At 30.2% G+C, this 26,052-nt stretch overlaps 2 protein-coding genes across 2 annotated transcripts; one reads left to right on the top strand and one right to left on the bottom strand.

Moving 5' to 3' along the window:
* Positions 1-5,117: 5,117 nt before the first annotated feature.
* On the top strand, positions 5,118-14,084 carry LOC132733087 (cell death abnormality protein 1-like). Its single transcript, XM_060719682.1, has 11 exons — positions 5,118-5,135; positions 6,365-6,428; positions 6,739-6,870; positions 7,000-7,137; positions 8,323-8,454; positions 8,576-8,713; positions 9,833-9,964; positions 10,096-10,233; positions 11,647-11,781; positions 12,608-12,677; positions 13,283-14,084. Coding segments are annotated over exons 1-11 (1,083 nt in total). The 5' UTR covers positions 5,118-5,132; the 3' UTR covers positions 13,284-14,084.
* Positions 14,085-21,983: 7,899 nt separating this feature from the next.
* LOC132733086 (ring-infected erythrocyte surface antigen-like) lies at positions 21,984-23,514 on the bottom strand. Its single transcript, XM_060719681.1, has 2 exons — positions 23,503-23,514; positions 21,984-22,454 (listed from the first exon to the last, which is right to left on the bottom strand). Exons 1-2 carry the CDS (start codon positions 23,512-23,514, stop codon positions 21,984-21,986), a joined length of 483 nt encoding a protein of 160 aa, XP_060575664.1.
* Between the last annotated feature and the right edge of the window lie 2,538 nt (positions 23,515-26,052).

The following is a 26,052-nucleotide window of genomic DNA, read 5'->3' on the forward strand; positions in this document are numbered from 1 at the left end:
ATTATATTTGACAATAAGTTTCATAAAGTCAGGCTACGAACACAGTTTTTGAATTGAAACGCAGATTTTAATGTTTAGTATGTCGAAATACAGACATTTACTATACATTTAGTATATAGACAATTAACTCAAACGCTCTGCCCATGTGATTGTTTCTCTTTCTCCTTTCATAGTGTAACGAACATGTTCCTTTATTCTTGCTTTCTGGTCCTTCGGGATCATTGAGTCTAGCACTTTCAAGTGTTCGGAATTGAGTACCGCTCAAGCCGGTGCTAGGGGGCGTGAGGGATGTTGCACTTTTTCATTACCCCTCAAACAATCCGAGTCTACAATTTTCGTGTAATTTTGCTGTTTTTAATGCTTCCGAGAGATCACTTTTTTCTAGATATTTTCATATACAATCTGATAAACACTATCTAAAAAGACAATGTCTTCCTCAGTGGGGTACTGTATACCACCACTAAATTCATGTATGGTTATAATATTATTACGTTATATAGTATAACTAACTTCACGACTTATCAAAGAAAATGTATCTATTTATGTATCTACAACTTTTAAGTTTCAAATTAGATACATTCTTTATCAAAGAAAATGTATAGGAGCTGTGTTCCTTTTTCAGTTTTTAATGCTTCCGAGAGATCACTTTTTTCTAGATATTTTCATATACAATCTGATAAACACTATCTAAAAAGACAATGTCTTCCTCAGTGGGGTACTGTATACCACCACTAAATTCATGTATGGTTATAATATTATTACGTTATATAGTATAACTAACTTCACGACTTATCAAAGAAAATGTATAGGAGCTGTGTTCCTTTTTCAGTAGCCTAATTAGTATATTGTATCGAGCTTTAAATGATAATTTAAATCGAATGATAGTAAATATACTTTGGCATGGTATGGAATGGAATGTCCGCAATTATTATATGTATCTTGATGACATGTTTATATCTGAATGATACAACTCCATGTATGTTCATTGCTTTTTTATTCATAAGATTTGCTTACTGCAATGTGGATATTTCAAACTATGTACATGTATTGCACATTGCCGCTTATCTAACCAATGCAAATACACGATATTGCTTCATTGCACATTTCTATAGATGAAACAGAATCATTATTTCAATTGCATGTGTGCTATCGCTAGATTTCACATTGCCCCTCACATAACTTATTTTTTTGTAAATATAATAAATATATAGTTACGTGATGAAGAAGTTCTATTAGAATGGCTACTGCCTTATGACATTTTTCCTTCATTATATTACTACTTCTTTTCTTGAAAACAATAAAAAAACATATTAAGAGTACATGGAGTAGCATGTAGCACACACGTTCGTAAATGGGACATAATCGAATTCAGTCAGTCATATTTTACATCTTCCATAAAACAGTGTCACAGGTAAAAGGTTATCACATGCCATTCGGAAGGATCCATTTAGATACATCTAGTAAATTCATGATTTGACAACCTGTTATAGGTGTCAGGATCATTGATGCCAACACTGTTAAGTGTTGATAATTGAGTACCGATCAAGACGGTGCTATGGAGCGTGAGGGATGTTGCATTTATTCATTATCCCTCATGTACAGACTTAAACCGAATCTGCAATTTTCATGTAATTTTGTTGTAATTAATGCTACCGAGAAATCACTTTGTTTCCAGATTTCTAAACTTCGCAACAGCAAGTGTCAAGTGCCGAGTGGAAGCTGTAACATTGCCCCATATATTCACTCCCGTGTTGTAATATTTTTGAGGTCTTTCGGGATCATTGATACCAACACTATTAAGTGTTAAGAATTGAGTACCGCTCAAGCCTTTGCTAGAGGGCGTGAAAGATGTTGCATTTATAAACTAAAACTAAAACTGACCAGAACTCAATTCAAAAGACTAAAAGGAAAAGAGGAAAACAGTCATGATTGAACAGACAGCAAAAGACATACAAAAAGACAACGGCAGATAACAACAAATACTTAATGGAGAAACAATGCTACAAGACAATCAATGGCATAAACGACACGACACGAAAAGAAACAAATAAAAGAGACTTAATAGAACAAGGCATCAACGATACAGACAAAGGAACACTGAAAATGAGCAGGAAAGAAATATCGATATCAGAAGAAAAGGCGGAATACCCAACAACGGAAGATGTTCACAAATACAGACAGCAAAATACTTAACAAAAAATACAACAAACCTAGCGGAGTAATTGCTGAACGGAAAACCCAAAACAGTACATAACAATTGAAAGGCACTTTACGGAACAGACAAGGAGAAACTGGAACATAAAATAAAAGAGAAACAGACGATTAAAACCTAATAGGAAAGGCAACAATGAAAAAGACAATAAGAGACACATAAAATTATAGACAACGAGACACATAACGGGAAAGGATAGAAAAACTGTGTTAGGAGTTCGATTACTGAATAATTTTTAAACCTTGAAAATAAAATGAGTTACTAATCAAACATTCTTGTGTTTGTTTGTTTGAATTCAAGTCACACTGACACAAACAAAAAAGCGACTTTCTAGTAAGTACTTTAAGAGACTCTGTGTACCTTATCCAATTACAGGGGTACTTTAGCAGACCCATTGACCATCAATAACATGTTCAGTTATTCAGTATCAGTATACTCCATCTCTTATAATGTAGATTGTCGAAACAGTTGAATAATACGATACGTAAAGAATATATTCAGCATTAGAAATAATATAATGTTTTGTGTGCGAAGTTTTGCACGACTGAGTGAAAAGCGTTACAACGTTTTTTTATATTTATTTTGGGGTCGTTTTGCTTATAATAAAATATCTATCTGGAAAACTTTTAGATCATATCCTTAAAGTTTGCTAAAAAAACATTAGTGCAAACCTACATCCAATGGTACATAATTTTCGGGAAAACATTTCCAGTCCCGTCATTTCAAAACAAACTCAGTGGTGTTCCTTTAATGTATCGTATTATTGCATTCTTTAAGTTTAAAATGAAATAAATTAGCTTTGTCATGCGGTGGAATGCAGACATTGCTTAATTATAGGCTTTAACACCTGATAATGAATAATAAATCTGCCAAGATACTTGTGTGTGACTTGTATTAATTTGTTCTAGTCTTAACAAGATTAATGTTTGCAAGTGAAGTATTTGATTTTATCATTGAAACAGATGGATTATTTCAAATAACCACGCATTTTATGGCATATTTATATAACCAGGATTTACCTTAACAATGGAGGTGCGAAGATTTATAATTTATGTCTTAAGTAAATACAAAAACTCTTATCCTTTTGCAATCATTTCTTCACAATTTACTCTACACCCATTAGGTACTTGTTGCCATATGGCTGTGTATAAAGAATAAACGATTTTTTAGCAAGGACATCTTTAACTTTTTTGCAAGTTTGATATTTCAACAAGATTTTATACTTCTCAAAATTTTAACTACTTTAAATTTTGAATCAACGTTAATTTTTATTTCTATACGAAACTTTTATATCTTTGTAGCAATTTCTAAACTTCAAAGCATTTAGAGTTAAGTCAACGACGATGCAAAGTTTTTGGAGCCATAGATCATGCATTATCTTAAACTATAACAGCATGCTTTTGTCTAAATATTCTATCTCGTGCATACGCCTAAGTTCATCATCAAGTTGCTGGGTACACTTAAGGTAAACATAAGAGCTGTCATTTAAGGTGATTCTTAATTCCACATTTTACTTTGATACTAAATCAGGGTAATACAAATATTCAAGTTCAAGGTCATATCTAAATAATACACATGTCTGTGCGGTCACAAGTGTTGTTTATCCCCGTATTAATCAAATCCGTACATAAATAACAAAATTAGGATAACTTTAGGTCCTGACCTCAAAGCTGTTGCGTCTAAATCCGTATTAATCTAATCCGTACATAAATAACAAAATTATGATAACTTAAGGTTCTGACCTAATAGATGTTGTGTCTAAATATGAAGTTAATACATTTATGAATAACAAAGTTATAACTAGTAACAGAAAAAGCAAGGGAATTTCATAAAATCAATTTAAGGTCAAGGTCACATCCAAATTATTCAATGTTTGTTTGGTAGCAAGTCTTGTTTTGTCCAGTATAAATCAAATCCGTACATAAATAACAAAATTATGACAATTTAACAATTCAATAACTTAATATTGACGGTCAATGACGTTTAAGGGTCAAGGTCAGTTCAACCTTTCAGAAGGTCTTGTCCAAAATGTTGTTTTGTCAAAGTATGAAGATAATCCATTTATTACTTACAAAGTTACAGTCAATTATAGCAAAATGATAATTCAGTAAAAATTCAAAAATTCAAACTTCAAGGTCAATGTTATAAAAACACAAGGCCAATTTGAGTTCAATGTGCATGAGGGTCTTATGTTATAGTCAGTTAAACCAAACAAAAATGAAAAGTTTAATAATTTGACATTCAAGGTCAAGGTCATTTGTGACTGTTGGTCACGGTCTGTCTGGGCAAACTGAAAAGAATATCCTAAAGATAATTATGTTTAAGTTTAAAAACAATCCATTAAAGAATAACAAAGTTTTAGCCACTAATAAAAAAAATCAGCAAAAGGGTTAAAGATTGCGGACGGCAACGGCAAAGTCAACATAGACATTACGAACAGTCCCTCTAATTGTTTTCTAAAAAAAGTCGAGCTAAAAATGAAGTGAGGTATTACGATGTTCAAGGCTTATTTATCGATTCGGCTGAATTAACAGTGACTTGGTAGAAAGACGAACGCCGAGAAGACGCAGATTAAATAGTCCATGTTGATGTTCAGTCTAGTAATAGGTTGACGACGAAATGATCCTTGAAAATTAAAGTATTTTAATTGGTGGATTGCTTTCGTTCAAGTCAGTCAGGCAAATACTAATATTAAAATATTTAAGAATCATGTATTACACTTCAGTTTAGGAAAAATAAATAAACCTTTCAAATGCAGGTGGTTGCAAAAATAAAAAAAATTTAAACCTGTTTATCATTACATGATTATTTACAGCATTGGTCATGTGACCAATTTGCATAGCCCCGTATGACACACAGCATAAATATGGGCAGCCGCGCTCCATTGTCACATTAGTCTAGAAGCGGTGGGGATAAAATCATGGTATGTAATATTTATTACCTTTTTCTGACTAACAATCCTAAAGTACATTTACTTTATGATAATTCATTTTTTCCCTTTTTTATTCAGAGCTAGACTTTTATTTTCTGTATATAACTTGTGCAATGTTTTTTCTTGCTTTCTGGGAATGTTTTGTTTTTGTCAAAATTCTATTTTCAGAAAAATTTTTAAAAAAAATTATAAGAGTACATTTTTTTCAAATCTCTATGTATTTTAATTTGATATTATATTAAGATATTATACACAGTTTCAAAACAGAAGGGATATTTTACTTACAGCAACAAAATTCATCAAATTCACAGATAAACTACATTTTGTGTCAGCAGAAAAAATACAAACCTTTTTTGTTGATACATCGAATGCATATTCTCATTGCGTAAAATATAAAAACATTAAATTTTAAAGTAATATACTAAAAATGAAACTGTATATATGTCTTAAATTCTTATGGCTCGAATATGAAACAATTCATTGTTCCATCGATCACAGCTTGATATGGTGCGTCACTGATATTAATGGCATGTCTGAAATTGCGTAAAATATCTTCCTATTACATTCAATTTCTTTTTTGAGCAAATGCTGAACAAGGTCAGGTTTATTTACATTTGTTTTAAATAGTAGATTTAATAACGTGGCATATATGAATCATTTTATGAGAACATTGAGGATGATAAAAATGGTCAATTTAGGATACATGTAAATAATATTTTAGACTTATAAACGTATTCCATAACAATGTATAATAGCTAATTGTAACTGTTAAAAGTATTATTCTATTTTGTTAAAGGCACATTATACATCAAGCTTTTTTATAATTTAGGCAGTAATTTATTTTCTATTATAAGTAAACATTTTCAAATTGTAATTGTTGGCAAATCACAACCGATGTGTTTGGGGGATCATACCTTAAATGCTAACAGCGTGACGAAAATAGGTCTGAATGCAGATTTATTTGTCAAGTAGTACTTGACTTCAATTTTAAATACTACATCACTGTAAATGTTGTAACAGCCAAAGGCCAACAAAGGCAAAAGAAAGTCAATATAATTTGCTATGAAAACTATCAAACTATTAGAGGGCACAAAAACTGAAGAAAACCAAATGAGGATTACAAATTATTTGGAGCGTAATGGGCCTTGAAGATTTATTTGTAGATCTTTTTCTGTCAATGTTTAAAATTATCAATGTTTTTGAAATGTTATCAATTTAAGGGGCTGAAAATTAGGAATTTCTTCTTCGCTGTGTTAACAATGTATTTACTATCGTCTGCTGCAGGTAAGTCAAACGACATTAAAGCTGCTCATTTATATATCAGTACATAATTAAAGTCGGTCGTCAAATTATTATTATTATTATTATTATTATTATTATTATTATTATTATTATAAAAGTTATGATAAAATCAAGTATTTACAGAATATTTGTTACTTTTTGCTGTACGGGACTTTTTATCAAATAAATGAAACTATTATATTAAAATATATAAAAATGCGCAATTTCATTGACAAACAAATCATTTTTATTTGCCAAGCGAAAGGTAAACGTTCCTGATATTTTTCAAAGGCAATATAAAGTTCAATTCTAGGAGCAGTGTCAGAAACAGATTGTTCAACTAACGATGATTGCAAAGACATTGATCACGCTGAATGTGACGGTGAAACTACAAAATGCAAATGTTCAGATGGTTTTAGAGAGGACGGCGATACATGTGTCAAAAGTATGATGAATTTGTTCAATTTTATTCAATTCATAACAAATATTTACAAGAGCATTTCATAATTTGATGTTTACGATTACCTGTCAGGAAAGTAATAAGCTCTACTTATTTAATATTATGTTTATTTAGGAAAAGTGTCGGAAACAGATTGCACTAATGGAGCATGCACAGACATGGATCACGCTGAATGTGACAGTGGAACCGCAAAATGCAAATGTTCAGATGGTTATAAAGAAGATTCTACTGATGGCACCACGTGTGTCAAAGGTATAAATCATTAGATTGGTTTAACATTTGGGGAATAAAATAATGAAAGATTACAAACACTAATAGATATTCAACAAAATATTTAGATTTTGATTTCGTGTGACAATATACCTTCAATAAAGAAAAAAGGAATAAAAAGGAAATACGATTAGATGTGTTAAGTTGTAGTAAAGACCTTACACATGAATATCAGACTCAGATGTTGGATTAAATGTGCCATTCGTGAGTTTGTGAAAAGAATGTATGCATTTATCTGAGATGGACAAATATGTGAATTTAAAAGAAACAATGATCTCTTGTTAAATTAAAGGCTAATCATGCCCCATTACAAATAATTTTGAACTTCTTTAAATATGGCAAACATGAATTTTATAATTTTTACATAATGGTTTTAGAGAATGTTGGATGCTTGTTGCTTTGAGAAAGTATCACTAGAAATAATGTCATAAAAGTAGCAAAATGTAAACAAAGTTACTGTAATATTTTTATTTACATACAAAATACATTCTCACTATATCTATAACTGTACTTATTGTAAAAAAGTAACAGATTAAAAGATGGTTAAGGAAATTGGTCAATAGGAAAATTATTTAGATACTATAAAGTACACCAAATTTTATTGAAATATTGAGTATTACAATTTACGACAAATTGGCCTTTAAGTCACTTTGTTAACGTTTACTGTACAGGTTAAAAAATGGAAACAAAAATGTAAATCGTTTTAAGGAGACAGTATTTCATATGCAAAAATAATTCCTCTAATTGAAATATATCAGTTTTTTTTTTTTTTTTGTTTTGTTTTGTTTTTTTTTTTTTTTTTTTTTTTTTTTGGTTTTGTTTTTTTAAATGGCAAAATGGGATGTTGCAGTAATAAAAATGAATACATAAATAAATAAATAAGTGAAATTTGGATTGTTCAATTCTTAAAATTGTCATGAATGTTGGCGTATGTAACGCAGAAAGTGCAGATAAATGAAAAATATAAATAATACCATATCCATATAATTTATTATATATAAGTACTGGAGGAGAAAAATGTCCTTGAAGTTATTTAGTTTTAACAATCATGAAACTATACTGAATTCTATAGATATGCTATTTCATTTTGAATATCATTTTCAACACCAGAGGGGATATTAAACGTTGCTGATATAAATTAACGGTTATATTTTTTTTCAATTCTAGGAGCAGTGTCAGAAACAGATTGTTCAACTAACGATGATTGCAAAGACATTGATCACGCTGAATGTGACGGTGAAACTACAAAATGCAAATGTTCAGATGGTTTTAGAGAGGACGGCGATACATGTGTCAAAAGTATAATGAATTTTGTTCAATGTTTTCAATTCAAAACAAATATTCACAAGAGCCTTTAGTAATTCTTTTTTACGTTTACCTGCCAAGAAAGTAATAAGCTCTACTTAATATCTTTATTTAGAAAAAGTGTCGGAAACAGATTGCACAAATGGAGCATGCACAGACATGGATCACGCTGAATGTGACAGTGGAACCACAAAATGCAAATGTTCAGATGGTTATAAAGAAGATTCTACTGATGGCACCACGTGTGTCAAAGGTATAAATCATTAGATTGGTTTAACATTTGGGGAATAAAATAATGAAAGATTACAAACACTAATAGATATTCAACAAAATATTTAGATTTTGATTTCGTGTGACAATATACCTTCAATAAAGAAAAAAGGAATAAAAAGGAAATACGATTAGATGTGTTAAGTTGTAGTAAAGACCTTACACATGAATATCAGACTCAGATGTTGGATTAAATGTGCCATTCGTGAGTTTGTGAAAAGAATGTATGCATTTATCTGAGATGGACAAATATGTGAATTTAAAAGAAACAATGATCTCTTGTTAAATTAAAGGCTAATCATGCCCCATTACAAATAATTTTGAACTTCTTTAAATATGGCAAACATGAATTTTATAATTTTTACATAATGGTTTTAGAGAATGTTGGATGCTTGTTGCTTTGAGAAAGTATCACTAGAAATAATGTCATAAAAGTAGCAAAATGTAAACAAAGTTACTGTAATATTTTTATTTACATACAAGATACATTCTCACTATATCTATAACTGTACTTATTGTAAAAAAGTAACAGATTAAAAGATGGTTAAGGAAATTGGTCAATTGGAAAACTATTTAGATACTATAAAGTACTCTAAATTTTATTAAAGTATTGAGTATTAAAATTTACGACAAATAGGCCTTTAAATCACTTTGTTAACATTTACTGTTCAGGTTAAAAAATGGAAACAAAAATGTAAATCGTTTTAAGAAGATAGTATTTCATATGCAAAAATAATTCCTCTAATTAAAATATATTAGGTTTTTTTTTTTTTTTTTTTTTTTTTTTTTTTTTTTTTTTTTTTGTTTGCTTTTTTTTTAAATGGCAAAAATGCGACGTTGCAGTAATAAAAATGAATACATAAATAAATAAATAAATAAAAAAAAATAAATAACTGAAATTTGGATAGTATAATTTTCTAAATTATCAACATTCTTAAATTTTCACGAATGTTGACGTATGTACCGCAGAAAGTGCAGAAAGAAAAATTTAAGTACTGAAATGTATAGATGTGCGTTTTCATTTTAATTATCATTTTTAACACCAATTGGGATATTAAACGTTGCTGATATAAATCAACGGTAAGATTTTGTTCAATTTAAGGAACAGTGTCGGATAAAGGTTGTTCAACTAACGATGATTGCAAAGACATTGATCACGCTGAATGTGACGGTGAAACTACAAAATGCAAATGTTCAGATGGTTTTAGAGAGGACGGCGATACATGTGTCAAAAGTATGATGAATTTTGTTCAATGTTTTTTTTCAATTCATAACAAATATTTACAAGAGCATTTCATAATTTGATGTTTACGTTTACCTGTCAAAAAAAATAAGCTCTACTAAATTAAAATTATGTTTGTTTAGGAAAAGTATCGGAAACAGATTGCACAAATGGAGAATGCACAGGCATAGATAATGCTGAATGTGACAGTGGAACTACAACATGCCAATGTTCAGGTGGATATAAAGAAGATTCTACTGACGGTAGCACTTGTGTCAAAGGTATTAATCATCGGATTCTTTAAGCTTTTGGATATAAAAGCATGAAAGATAATGATTACAATCCCTTACGGATATTCAAAATTTACATTGAATCAGCGGAATTTTGTTTGTACCGATGCTCAATTGTGGTAATCATATGTAGGTCACCCCTCTGTACGCGTTCTGAGTAAGTTGTTGCAATAACTTACAAGATATATTGTAATAAATTTCAAAATCGAGGAGGCTTACAACATAGTACCTCGTTCCAACGAGATACTATCTGGTTACGATGTTTATCTTGTTACGATATTTATCTCATGGATGAGAATAACTAGTGTTTCTTAACATCACTTTATTATCTCATTTCCACAATATATTATCTCACTACGAGATGTTTTAGGAGGAAACGATCTAGTATCTCGTTTCTAAACATAATCTCGTCGCTCCAACGTGATATTATCTTGTTCCGGCAAGATTAACAACAAAGTGCACATAACATACATTATGCGACCATTACGAATACTTAAAGGCGCCATGTGAACTACTTTATTTATTTTGTAGTCATATCAGAGCAACATATTATCTAGTGAGAAACGGGATAAAAGACGTACACAGTTCGTCTCTGTGCCACCGTAGTTAATGATTAATCTCTGTCTTATTAAATCTAACGTATTAGTGTTTTAATGTATAAAATGTCAATGTAAGCATATACAAGAATTGCATAATAATCATAAACCTATGATATTTCCGCAAATGTGATTCTTTTTTCTCAGAATGTAGTGTGTAATTCTTATAGGGTTTAAATGCGTAACAACAGACAAAAGGTCATATGGCGGGAATTCTCCCCCTTTACTGGATGAGGAAGACCTCATTAATTCAGGCATGAACGGGCGCCTGAGAGAAGCACTGACCATACGCCGCTTTTCAATGAATGACACTAACGTGTCACATTGAAGGTTCCATGATAACCGCCGTATGGACACATCTGCGGATGTTTCTAAATTCAAACAATTGCCATTTTATGTTTGAATTTTGTTTAAGCCGGTGCTAGGGGGCGTGGACGGTAGTTTGCATTTGACAGTACAGTCCATGAACAGGCTCAGTCAAACCGAGTTTGCATTATTTTTAATTTTGCCGTTTTGCACTTTCTTTTGGGATTCTTATTTTCTTTATGTTATGTTAAATGATTTTGGGAAATTATGGTACATGATAAAAATAAACCAGCAAAAATATAGGATTTGTGTTGAAAGCATGTGTAACGAACAAGACGAATAAACCTTTCATTTTTATAATGCTGAAATTTATAAAATGTGTTCGGATAACAATATTTCATGACAATTGTATAATGACTCTAAAGATGTTTAAGAAAAACTGATATTTTACAAATAAATACATATAAATGATAAAACTGAATATTTTTCCTATCATAAAAAGCTGTTAGTGATACAACATGCTCAGAAAACGGAGATGAATGTGGCGGTATCGATAACTCTCATTGTGACAATGGCAAATGTGAATGTGACGCTGGTTATGTCATGAATATTGATGTATGTACCGCAGAAAATGCAAGTAAATGAAAAACGTAAATAATATCATATCCATATATCTTATTTATTTATTATTGGAGGAGAAATATGTTCTTAAGGTTATTTAGTTTTAACAATGATGACAGTAATTCATTGATATTCATCTATTGTGTTGTTGGTATTATTGGTAGATTTCACTCCGGATCACGACAATAAGCCACATTGAATTCACCGGAGCACAGTTCAACCACTTGTTTGAATTTCTGTACAGGCTGTCAAGCAGTTTACCAGTACTAGTACTAGTTGCCATTACTTTCGCACGGAACGGGAACTTCTGTACATGCCGAAGCAGAGGTACAGTGCGAATGACCATAGAAAGGATTTCATGATCAATCACCACTATATATAGTAACAACATTGCCTATAATTTCAACAATGTCACGTGAATATTTAAAAGTTTGCGGCCTGGGGTCGAACACGTAGGTACCTTATATTTGCTTTGTGTACAGGAAAGTTAGAGGTGTACTTGTAACAATGATACTGTACCCCTTACTCAAAAGTACGTGGTGTTGTACATGAAATCAAATGTTTCCTCCCCGTAGCAATTATAAAATCTTTGTTGCTTTCTTATTGTATCACACGTAAAAGTTTGAACCAACCAAAGTTATTTTCGTTTGTTACAATTAACTATAAATAAGACATTTAAGGTGCAAGAGATAAAGTGTAAGAATACATCACAGAACATAATGATTTGTATATCAATTAGATAATATTCTATTATTTAACATTCATGTGTAATTGATACATTTCAACGAATTTAATACAAAGTTAATTAAGGTAAAGAGTAACTTGTACATATTTCGTTTCAGCTACAGCCATACAGTTAGGGAATTTTACGGTTCTTCTTTGTGCATTGGCAACACTTATACAGCAATTCTGGTAAACAAAACATTCTACACTTCGAACAGTTTGTATCAATGTTGAGAGTTTTACCTGATTTGTAAACTGTATTTGTATTTTAAGTTAAAGTATTTTTTTTCAAAACAGTTTGTTAATTATTTATTTTTCGTTACTTTTAAATAAAGATCATGCGTAAACAGAAATTTGTTAAAGTTTATAAAGATATATGTATGCTGCCTGTGCTTTATAACATGTTGTTTGGTTTAAAAAAAAAACATACTTACAAAACAACTGTATGAAATTAATAAAATTATGTTTTGTATATTTCCTTCAGAAAGAATGGTACATGCAAGGACAATTGCTAAATGGTTTAAAAACCTACTTAAAATATCAGCCAGTTTACGTACAATAAACATGTTTGCTAAATAAGCATGACCATCTTTGTAACGTCTCTTCTAATAAATACTAATAAAGTTAATATGAAAGCAACATTATTTTACTGTTTAAAAGTTTTATAATAGTGTTTTACAATATATACCTGAAAACGCTTCAAAATTAATCAATGATCAATGACCGATTTGAATTGGTATTTTATGATTGAATTTAATGCAACGAGTTAAAAAATTTGTAATCATCTATTTCAGATTTTGACGCAACAGGAAAGCCTAAATTCGTCTTTGTGTGTGTGATGGACATTTTATTTATTCCTTCTTCTTCACATTTTTATATACTACCTTTTATGAAATCAAAATAGAATTGACATTTAATGAAAACCTTGATTTATTTAAATAGAAAGGTGCATACACATGAGTAAAGAAAGGGAACTACCTGTACTGTATTCTACAGAGTCATAATAAGTTTTTTTCGGATTTTATTCAGTATCTGTATCTATTTCCTTTAATATTGCCTTTTCGCTTTTGTTTTATGTTTTTGTGTTAACAGATTTACAATTTACCATAGTCAACTGTTTAATTCTTGAATGAAAGAATATGATTGTATGTATGAAATCATTTTGCTTGTAGATTTTGAGACATCGTATTTATGGTACGCCAAATTGGTGTTTTCATCTATTTAAGCAAAATGGGCTATTACTCGGTGAAAATAGTGTCGTATGTCATATTCAAAGACAGACGTAGTGCAATTGGCAAAATAATTGAAATTACATGAATCCTAATGAATTTAAATGCGAAGACAAGTAATGTATATAAACATCAATATTAACGCCTCAGATTTTTCAATATCCGTTAATGCATAAAAATGATATAACTCATATTTCATTGACATAAAATAAACAGTGTTTCGGTATCTACCAGTTTTTTATAAACTGTGAACAGCTTTAAATGAACCACACATTGTTGACAAGATACTATTTCAGACGAACGCCATGTGATTACGTACAAACACTTTTTTCATTCAAGAATATTTAATTCAGAAATTCCTTAACAACTGATTATAACACTACTTATTGTTGCCAATGACGTTTCGTTTAATATATTAAAATACAATGTCTTTTTCTTTCCATTCAAAATAGTTTAACCGTGAATATTTTATTTAAATATACTAAAATGAAACTTTTTTTCTCATTTAAAAAGACTAAGTGAAATGAAAATATTTTACTTCAATATACTTAAATGAAATTAAGAATATTTATTTTGATGAATATTGTTAAAATATTGTTAACTGAATAAATAGTTGTCATAAATGAAAAGTGTTTATGTTGTTGCTTGAATACTTAATAGTTGTGTTTTTCTACTTTAGTCGATAAAATGTGAATATTATAAATGTTTAAGGCTTTCTAAAAATGTTCGGAAAAGAATATTGTTTTCTTTATTTACTGACAAAAATCCACAGATATTGATTACTCAGCCCTGGAGAAAGGGGATGCTGAATAGATATGTATTTGAATTTGTACATAGAGAAATAATAGGATGTGTCAATCACAGCTGATTGTTCACTTTTTACAAGGTTTACACTTAAGCTTGATATAAAAACTGCCTAGTGAATAAAAGACTTAAAGTGATTTGTTCACAGTGGAATTTCTGTTATACCATTAAAAAGTATTTGGTATCATATATAAAAAACCATGAACGCAGGTAATAATATACGTTACTGGTGGAGTGTAAGATAAATGATGGACATAATATATCTATAAATGTATATTTGCAGATAACCATTTGTTCTAAAACAAAATATTATTTTTTATCATATAAAAGTCCATACTAAATAATTAAGAATTTCAGCAGCACAGCATTCCTCCTACCCCCACCCCCCCCCACCCCACCCAAAAAAAAAACAACAAATGTTTGATTGAAAACTTGTACAAGGTTTCATTTCTGTTGTTTATCAATTACTTAAATACGTTTTGAAAAGTTGCCAATTGTAGACCAATTCACTTTAATAAACACAAGTTTTGCATTTAAACTTGCTTTAGTAGTAACCGGAATAAAGTTATTGTCATACATATTAACTTTAAGTTAACCTACCTAAGTACATGTAATTTTCAACGAAAAATCATGGCCGTACCGGGATTCACAAGTTAGTGTTTTAACTTAAATATAAATCAGTCTTCAAGAATTAAAGCCATATTTGACATAATCAAAAAGATAAAATCACAGAAAAAAGTGTTTTAAAGAAATGTTAAAACTACTACAATTGTTTACATAACGTAGATAAGTTAACTCCACCTACATCATTGCAAAATGTTTGCAACGTTCCACAGTAAAATATAGATAAAAAAAAGGAACAAAGACATTTCGAACAGTTTAATTTATTGTAAGAGTCTTTGGATGCCGAATATATATAACAGTACTTTTACTTAAAGTACAAACATTTATAAAGAACAAATATAACGTCAAAGGTAAATAATAATCAGCTTTATTTTCAGGTTAACTTCACAATTTAAACATATATGAAGAAAAAAAACTGTAGTCATTTTTCACAATACCCCACAGTTTCATTGCATTACGGCTCCAAACATGAAATGATACTGAAAGTTTCTCTTATAGGTAAAGATTTTCGTATATTTTTTATATTTTTTATTCTTTTTATTTGGTTTCCTTTTAAAATATAGACGTGTAGTCTATAGCCGGGGAAACCAAAGCCCGGGACCGCTTTGCCTTGCAATTCAGTTCAGGAAAAAAAAATGTAATATGTGGTAGGAAATTCTCAATAAAATAATAAGCGGAATGAATATGAAACGTTAGCATCCACAAACCTTCTTTACGAAATTCCAGACTAATTTTGATATCAACATATTTAAAATAAGTCTCCGATTGCCGTTAGAACAAACAGAAACAGTCAAAGGATTTACACAATTTACACTTAAACAATTCTCGAATAGCCTGTATAGCGAATTTGACAAACGGCATAATTCGGGTTTAGAGAAAGAAAGGAATGTTATAACTAATATGTTATGATATGTTTTGTTCAAGTTCATGATTGATTGCTATGTTATGTTTTTCTCATGTTTTATGTTATGTGCTGTTTCGTTTCATATAATGTTTCGCATTGTTTTACATGTTTCATGACCTTTGTGCTGTCACATGTCCTCTTTTGTTATGTACTGTGATTATAATGTCTTGTTCTGTATGTTCTGATGTTGTTTGTCCTGTGTTTTTTTTATCTTATATATGTTCTGTTCTCTTGTAAAATCTATTAGTCAATTGGTGTATGTATTGTTCCATATGCTAAGTTGTTAGGTGTCATGTTATTTTGTCGGGTTCTTTTCTGTTTTGTCTCTTGTGTATCATGTTGTATGTCCTGTTCTATTTTGTCTCATGCTGTCTATCCTGTTCTGTTTTGTCTTACTTTGTCTGTTCTGTTTAATGTTGTTTGTTCTATTTTGTTTCATGTTTAATGTTCTGTTCAGCCTCATGTTGTCTGTCCTGTCCTGTCCTATCCTGTTATATATTGAATGCCCTGTTCTTTTAAGTCTCTATTGTCTGTTCTGTGCTGTTTGTACTAATGTTTGTTGTCCTGTTTTGTCTTTCTGTTTTGTCTCATTTTATTTGTTCTCTTTTGTTTCATGTTGTCTGTCTCATGTGCTATGTCCTGTTTTGTCTAATGTTGTCTGTTCTGTTTCGTCACATGTTTATCAAGTGTAAATAACTTACCGGGTAATGAGCCTATCCCATCATATGTTCACCAAGCGCCTAGTTACAGTGCCGTCTTAAATGGAGCTGATAGTCACAGTACTAATCAAAACTTTAGTGTCCCGCCTCCAACAATCGATACAAATAATACCTTCAATGTTGCTCCGCCACAAAGTCTCAATCTCATCCCTGCACAAAACACTGAGTTCCCTCCCTTAACTTTGTATCCAGGAACTACAAATGCCAATTACATGTATGCACATTCGCCCAGTCAAAAAGTTATGCAAAAGTCTGATCAGTTTACTTCACACATTCAACAAAGTGTGACCACCTTTACGCAGCAACCTATGAAAAACTTCTCCTCAAGTGACACCAATAAGCCTCCTAATGATCAAATCGTTTCAGAACAGATCCGAACATGTCACGTCAAACAGTCAGAGAAAAACAATTCCCATGATCATGAATCTTCGAATTCTTTTCATGATCATGAATCTTCGAATTCTTTTCATCCAGATAACGACACAAACACAGTTTTAAATATGAACAAAATTCCATATCACAACTTGTCTGAAAATACCCATTTAAAAACTGTAGTAGATTGCACAGAAAATACGGCATGTAAACAAATATTGAACGATAATACTGCAGTGAAAGAACAGTGTTCAACGTTGCGTGGGCGGTCTCGAAATGCACGTGCAACCACAAGGTCAGAAAAGCGGTCAAGTTCCGCTATACCATATAGGCGACAAAGTGTAAGTGTTACACGGAAAAAAGATCGGGTTTTACCAGATGCTATAAATAGGAATGACTCATTACAACCAAAACAAGGTCAATCGACAGATGAGCGGGTTTCTCGTGCAAACAGCGATAATTCTTCTGTATAGGAAACAAACCAGAAGGTCTCGTTACGATTAGCATTGTTAAATGTTCAAGGTCTGAAAACAAGACGAAGTGATAAACTGAATTCAAAAGATTTAAATGACATTTTTCTTAATCATGATATTGTTTTATTCACAGAAACCTGGACATCCGAGCAATCGGACTTGTGTGTAGAGAATTTTGAACATTTTGTATTAAATAGAAATGAAATTAAGAAAAATAGCAAAAGAGCGTCAGGAGGTATTATTATATATATTAGAAATCAATTTGTTACAAATGACACTTTAGTATTTCAAAGTAAGGATGATATAATTTGTATCAAAATCAACGCTCAAAAAGTATTTTTACAAAATGATTTGTTTATTTGTCTTTGTTACGTTGTACCTGAAAATAGCAGTCGACAGTCAATGATTGAAACGCATACATTTGATCGGTTAATTGACTTTATTACAACTTTATATTCTAAGTATGAAAATGATTTAAATTTACTTGTCTGCGGAGACATGAATGCCCGTACATCAGACTACCCGGATTTTGACCAAGATGATAATTTTTTACACCTGCACGTTTTACCGGATGACTATGTTGCAGACTTAGAGATTAAACGTTTTTCTAAGGATAAAGGCCATTTGAATGACAATGGTTTATTTCTTCTCGATATATGTAAACAAACAGGTCTCCGTATATTAAATGGTCGTTTTGGAGCTGATAGAAATGTTGGTAGTTACACATTTGTAGGTAGTAGGGGATCGAGTGTTGTGGATTATGTTTTATCTACACAAAATTTGTTCCATTGTATAGATAAGTTTGAGATCTTAGAACCCAATATTTTATCTGATCATTGCCTTATTGATTTTTCACTTGCATTCTCCGACACTAGTGCTTTAAATGATGTACATATTGTAAATAATGAGTCACCCGCAAGCGATAATTTTAAATATGTGTGGCATTGTGACAAAAAAGAAGATTATATTAAACGATTATCATCCGCTGATATTATGTCAAAATTACACAGTTTTAATGAACATGTAAATACTTCTGTCTCGGCAAATGAGATAAATTTATGTATCGATAAATTTTCGAATATTATTTCTGAGGTTGCATCTCCCTTTGTTAAGAAAGAGGTAAAATGCGAATCTGGTTCTGTTTTTGATGTGAACAGTAATTTTTGTTGTAAATGGTATACTGAAGAATGTTATGAAAAAAGATTAAATTTTTACAAATTGTTAAATTTCTTTAGAAAGGACAAGTCACATTTTAACCGGAAAGCTATGGTCGCAGCAAGATCTCAATATAAGGCTTGTGTTAGAAAATGTAAACTCGAATATGACAAAAGAGAGACTGAAAAATTAAACAAGGCCAAACATAATAATGTTAAGTTATATTGGAATATGTTGAAAAAATGTGCTGGCGTAAGACAATCGAATATACCTGTTGATGTTTTTAAGAAATATTTTGAATCAGTTAATAACCCCGATGATCATTTTTTCCAACCTGATGAAGATGTACTGTATTTTATTGAAAGATATGAGCAAAATGAATTTAAGATAATGTTTCAAGAATTAAATAGCCAAATACAGGAGGGTTGTATTTTAAAAGCAATTAATCAACTTCAATCAAATAAAAGTAGTGGACCAGATAAATATATTAATGAATTCTTTATACATGGCAAAACATATATTATTACCTTTCTTATTGTCGTTATTTAATAAAATATTTTCTTCGGGGTATTTTCCTGAAAGTTGGTCAGAGGGATATGTTGTCCCATTACACAAAAAAGGCAATATAAACGATGAAAGCAATTATAGAGGAATAACACTGTTAAGTACCCTAGGGAAATTATTTACGCGGATATTGAATAATAGGTTAACAGAATGGGCGGAAAAATATGGTGTTTATGTTGAGGCGCAATCGGGGTTTAGGTCAAAAATGGGTACTACAGATAATATTTTTGTACTTCATGGTCTTATTAGTCATATGTTAAATAACGGGAAACAACTTTTTTGTGCATTTATTGATTTTAGTAAAGCCTTTGATTATGTTGTCAGAGATAATTTATGGTTGAAAATGATTAAGTTAGGTATTCGTGGAAACATGTTAAACATCATTATATCTATGTATTCAGCTGTTAAATCTAGAGTTAAGTATTATAACCAAATAAGTGAGCAATTTCAATGTATGTTAGGTGTACGACAAGGCGAGTGTTTGTCTCCCTTTCTTTTCGCAATGTTTCTTAATGATTTAGAAGATATATTTATTGATAAAGGTTTTGAAGGCATCGACGTTCACATGTTTAAAATGTTTTTTAATCTTATATGCAGATGATATTGTTATATTTGCAAATAGTTGTATTGAATTACAAAATAGTTTAGATACATTATACGAATATTGTTGCAAGTGGAAACTTGTTGTTAATTCAGAAAAAACTAAAGTCATGATTTTCCGCAAAGGTGGCCGTTTACAAAGTAATATTTCGTTTTAGTTATAATGGTAATCCTGTTGAAATTGTTAGTAAGTTCACTTACTTGGGTATTGTTTTGACAACCGGTGGTTCTTTTCTCTGAAGCTCAAAGTACGCTTGCTGGACAGGCCACAAAGGCAATATTTAGAATGAATAAGTATTTATTTAAATTTACAGATATATCTGTTAAACATAGGTTAGAACTTTTGACAAACTTGTTTCTCCTATTCTTAATTATAGTTCCGAGGTTTGGGGTTTTATACCTGGGAAATCTATTGAAAGGTTGCACATGCAGTTCTGTAAAATATGTTAGGTGTTAAGAAAACGACTCAAAACGATTTCATTTATGGTGAACTGGGTAGGCTTTCTTTTCAAAATATAAGATATTTCAACATAATTAAATTCTGGTTAAAAATTGTGAATCTAAATGATAATAAATATGTTAGAAAAGTGTACCTTATGTTAAAAGAAGATATAGACAATAATCCTAATCACAAAAACTGGTGTTCTCTTGTAAGAAATTTACTTAGTAATCTTGGTTTTTATGATGCATGGCTTTTTCAAACTGTTGGAAACACAAACGTATTTTTGAATCTAGTGCAGCAAAGAATTAAAGATCAATTTTTACAGAATTGGGATAGTAGACTTCAAAATTCTAGTAGAGCTATTTTTTATAGGTGCATTTCAAATTTTCAACTACAGCCATACTTAAGCTTAATTAACATTAGAAAGTATCGCATATGTATTTCAAAATTAAGGGTATCGTCTCATAGATTGAATATAGAAATGGGAAGATGGACGAAACCTACATGCACTCCTTTGAATGAAAGAATATGTTATAATTGCAATGTCATAGAAGATGAATATCATTTTGTTTTAGAATGTGAAATGTATAATCTCATACGAAAGAAGTATATATCTTGTTATTATTGGAGACGTCCAAATATGTTAAAATTAACAGAACTATTTAATTCTGAGAACTTGAAAATAATAAGAAATCTGAGTATTTTTGTTAATAAAGCTTTCGAAATAAGAACAAGCATACTTTTTAATATTCAGACATGAATTGTATCATGCATTAATCATTGTTATTATTTGAATCTCACATACAAAGGTTTATTAATTAACTATCAAACCGTTTTGTATTTAACGATCATCATATTTGCTATCAGAAGTCTTGTGTTTCGTTTTTGTAACAAGACTTCATTTTCCTTCACATAAAATCATTTTAAATTTTTGATATTGAGTATACTTTGTAATATGTTTTCTATGGATCTTTCACACTTTATCTTGATACTTTCGAACGTCAAGATAGAGGTAACTAGGATCTACGGATTGATTTTATAGAGGCTCCTTAATTATTATATTTTGACAAGCTCATCTGGTAGCAGTTACCGAAATTATATTTAGATACGACGATCACACATTTTGCTACTATTCTATTTGTGCTAGTGAATATATAAAATTATCACATGTTATTGTATTAAGAAAATTTATAATAATGTGCATTGCTTTATATAGAAATAAAATATTTGTATGCTAACATTTACTTCGGATATATTGAAGCAGATAATAATGTTAAATATTTATCATGTACTTAACTGCTGATTTCTTTATGCATGTATTCATTTATGTTAATATGTCGATTACTTGTAAATATATTGTCCTCATGGGTCTATGACCTTCTGGAATTTACTTGAATAATAAAAAAAAAAAATCTAAAATCATGTTGTCTGTCCTGTTTGTTTCATGTATTATATCCTGTTTTGTCTCATGTTGTCTGTTCTGTTTTGTCTCATGTTGTATATCCTGTTTTGTCTCATGTTGTATGTTCTGTTTTGTCTCATGTTGTATATCCTGTTTTGTCTCATGTTGTATGTTCTGTTTTGTCTCATGTTGTATATCCTGTTTTGTCTAATGTTGTCTGTTCTGTTTCGTCACATGTTGTCTGTCCTGTTTTGTTTCATGTATTATATCCTGTTTTGTCTCATGTTGTCTGTCCTGTTTTGTTTCATGTATTATATCCTGTTTTCTCTCATGTTGTCTTTTCTGTTTTGTCTCATGTTGTATGTACTGTTTTGTCTCATGTTGTCTGTTCTGTTTCGTCTCATGTTGTATATCCTGTTTTGTCTCATGTTGTATGTTCTGTTTTGTCTCATGTTTTATGTCCTGTTTTGTCTCATGTTGTATGTTCTGTTTTGTCTCATGTTGTATATCTTGTTTTGTCTCATGTTGTTTGTCCTGTTTTGTCTCATGTTGTATGTTCTGTTTTGTCTCATGTTGTATATCCTGTTTTGTCTCATGTTGTTTGTCATGTTTTGTCTCATGTTGTCTGTTCTGTTTTGTCTCATGTTGTATGTCCTGTTTTGGATCATGTTGTCTGTTCTGTAAAGTGTTTAGTTGTAAGTTATGTTGTAGTTAGTTTTATTGTGTATGTTATGTTTTAAATTGATGATTTTATTAGTAGAGTAGCGGGGGATCGAACTAGCGACCCCTTGATCTGTAGGCAAACAGTGTAACAACTGCACCACAGCGCCCGCTCTGATTAATAACCGTTTTTGAAAGTCCTTTATACATTATCACTTCAATAGCCAACAAAAAGGTTATTCAATTAATTTTTGAACATAATGGCCAACCAACGTGATATTTTAATATGAGTTTAAAAATAGAACAGAGATTATCACTCTATTTAGATTTTTATTTTATCACCTTTCTGTTACTTGGTGAATATTCGTGATATATTGCTCAAGGCGCCAGAATTTCTCAGCATTTTTTAGGTTGTGTACAAATCTTTGTAATGTTGTTTTTATGTAGGATTTTTTTTAAAGAGAAGGTAAAATTTTGAAAGTTTTAAGAGCTGCTATGGTATGGTACACACGCGTACCAAACTTTCAGACATTTGAAACAAATTACGCAGTATTTTGGGTCATAATGCATAAATGAAATATTACATGAAACCGTTATGTTTTTTTAAGTCCATAAGAAACTTTTTTTGATTTCGATGATTTAAACGACTCCAAATCGTAAATATTGCAATTTGATCAAAGTGCTTTATTAACACTATATACACTTATTATTTCAATTTCCCCGCTTGAAAATTTTGTTTAACGAAGGTCCTGCAACCGAGCTTGGATTTAAGTGTTTAGGAAACGACATTGTAAATCGCCTAAAATAATAAATGCTTGCAGGACACGGAACATCTTCATAATACTGGAATTTTTACTGCCTAACGAGATTTAAAAAAAATAATATAAATTGACCCTTAGGCTAATTTCAAAGATATTTAGTCTTTTCATATTCATAAAATAGCGGTGACAGACTAAAGCAAAGTTAATATTCCAACTTCTATTTTATAATAAAACAGAAAGGTATAAACAGTGGCTTGAAATTAAAAGGTCGTGTTGTGTTTGGTTTTGGTCAGGACGTAACATACCTTCTCCAGCATTGTTCATATATCAATACACGTATTATAATTGAAAAGTTATATTAAGGTTAGTGTCAATCCTCAAAATTTTATATTAGAACTTTAAACGATTTATCATAACCTCTGGTTTGTAAAATGATATACAGTCTTATTGTGTAGATCACATAATATTTTATGACTTTAAAAATTCCAAGTCTCTTTATAGATGTCTATTCAACATACAAACACATATTGGGTTCTTTGAAGACATAAAACCTCAAGTATTAATAACACATATAGTGTAGAAAGGTTACTGTAATTTAGGATGGACGAGCAAAAATGAAATATATCTAAAAGTTAAGGTAGAATAGCCAAACTTTTCTGAAAAGCCTTATACATTTTTGTTCCTGCTAATTTTTAAAAAAAAAATGCAATCCCCTTTGTAAAAATACAATAAAATTCTAACGCTTAATTTTTTTATTTTTTAAAATAAAACAGATTATTTTAAAAAAAAACGAATTTTTAAGACCAATTCAAAAACTAGTAAACGTGTTAACAATGGAGAAACAAGTTTACCTTGAATCTGCTAAATTGACCCTAAAGGCACATTATGGCTAAGAAATTTAATTTTTCTCTCAGAAATTTCAAGCATGTGTTTAACAGTGTTTGCATAAAAGCAATATGAAGCAGACGAAGTAAGTAAGTCAGACATTTGTATCTAATGATTTTTCTTTCATATACCACACTTAGTCTCTTCAGCATATCAGCTTTACTCTCACAAAAGCATGAGAAAATATGTTCAAGTGAAATAGTGTCATTTGACATTTCTTTGAAAAGGCGGAAGACGGGCGCTCCAAGGAATAATTAACGTTTTCTTTTTATGATATTATTTTTAACTAATTATCATGTCTAATGAATGAAATTACGAATTTTAATATCTTTAATGTGTGATTCAATAGAACGTCATTTCTGAAAAAAAGAACAAGTTATTAAAACAAGTTCGTGTATAATTTAATAACAAATATATTATGTACGCTACAATGGAAATTTTGATTAAGTTATTTAAATAATAATAATAATAATAATACTTATAATAATATTAATAATAATTATAATAATAAACGAGAATGCAACAGAGAAAGCAACAATTATATTTGCAAAGTAATTAGATAGACACTTCCGTCTTAAGTCTTGAAATAATGAATCATATAGGTGGAACGTCTATATTCGTTTAGTTACAGTAAGTAATCAAAAATTGAAGAAGGCAATAAGTTATGAAACCTATGCATGCGCATTGTGAAGAGAAAACTATGTTGTGCTGTGACTTCCACAAAAATAGCATTTACAATAGCCCATCGAAAACACAAAATAAAGATTTCAAATTACATGTACTATTATTAAAATATAATCAATGTATCGTGAAAGTTACAAAAATACTAACAGAAACCAGAATAATACAGGTACCAACAACTTTAAAGTAAAAATATCGAAACTACAAAATCTTAAACATCAATTCTTTAACTTTCATTTAACTTTCTTTAAATGGAGAGGAAATAAGAAAAACAAAATTTCGTACAACCCTATTGAAGCAATACAAAAATTGTATGTTTTAAGGAGTGTAAGAAAAAGTGTTGTTTGCAAAAAAATTCGAAATTATTCTTGTAAGAAAATATGACATCTTATTGCAAAAGAACAACACACGATTTAAACTTCGAACGAATGCACGATTCGTAATTCACGAAATGTTTTGTTGATTGATATTGTTACTGTGTGGTATACCACACTTTGCAAAAATGGATATATGTAAAATATAATTATGCAAATAAACAATTTTCAAAACATCGAAGAATATGTAAAATGGGTACTGCAAATATTTGTTGCACATTTATATTTAATCAATAAAATTAACATGCATTCATTTCTTATTTGGAAAATTTGACTTAGAATTTTAATAGAAAATAAATTTCTAATTGCTCCCTTATATTTTACAAATGAACTGTTAAATTTGGTAAATTTCCTTTATGAATAGATGCTTATTGGAACTTACAATATTGACAAAATCTTAAAATTTGAGCATAAATATTTTGAAATAAAAACCATAAAAATTGTGTTAACTTCGAATCCTTTAAACGATTTCCAATTAAACGAATTAACCAATTTCAAAGCTTCACATATTTAACTCCGCAAATTTTCACAAATTACATGTTCAACAGTTTTAAGTTAAACAAATTCACGAATTTTCAAATTTATTTAATTATGTTTGCACTTTGGATTTTCCAACTTCATCCCAAATTCTTCACTTTTTTTTCATTTTTGAAATTTATCATAAGTTTAAATATGGAAGGACGACATTTACAATCCACGTACATTACCAAACGTCAAAAATATGCAAAAAAGCTAAATTGCGTTAGTCCCACGGAGTAGGAAAAATGATGATTAATTAACAGTAAAAATCAGTCGTTAATCAAACTATAAAAAGGTAATTATAGTAAAATCTTCAAAACAATTTCTTTAGTTGCGGATGGAGTTTCTTGAAATATTCTGGCTCATCATTAGGCATGCAGCTTTATTTAAAAATTT

The sequence above is a fragment of the Ruditapes philippinarum genome, unplaced genomic scaffold (assembly GCF_026571515.1).
Source record: "Ruditapes philippinarum isolate M1 unplaced genomic scaffold, ASM2657151v2 ctg12154_1_1_1_1, whole genome shotgun sequence".
Taxonomy (NCBI): domain Eukaryota; kingdom Metazoa; phylum Mollusca; class Bivalvia; order Venerida; family Veneridae; genus Ruditapes; species Ruditapes philippinarum.

Coding starts and splice junctions, on each gene's coding strand:
- LOC132733087 (XM_060719682.1), top strand. Junction 6,871..6,999: donor CGGCGATACATGTGTCAAAA/GTATGATGAATT, acceptor ATGTTTATTTAG/GAAAAGTGTCGGAAACAGAT. Junction 10,234..11,646: donor CGGTAGCACTTGTGTCAAAG/GTATTAATCATC, acceptor TATCATAAAAAG/CTGTTAGTGATACAACATGC.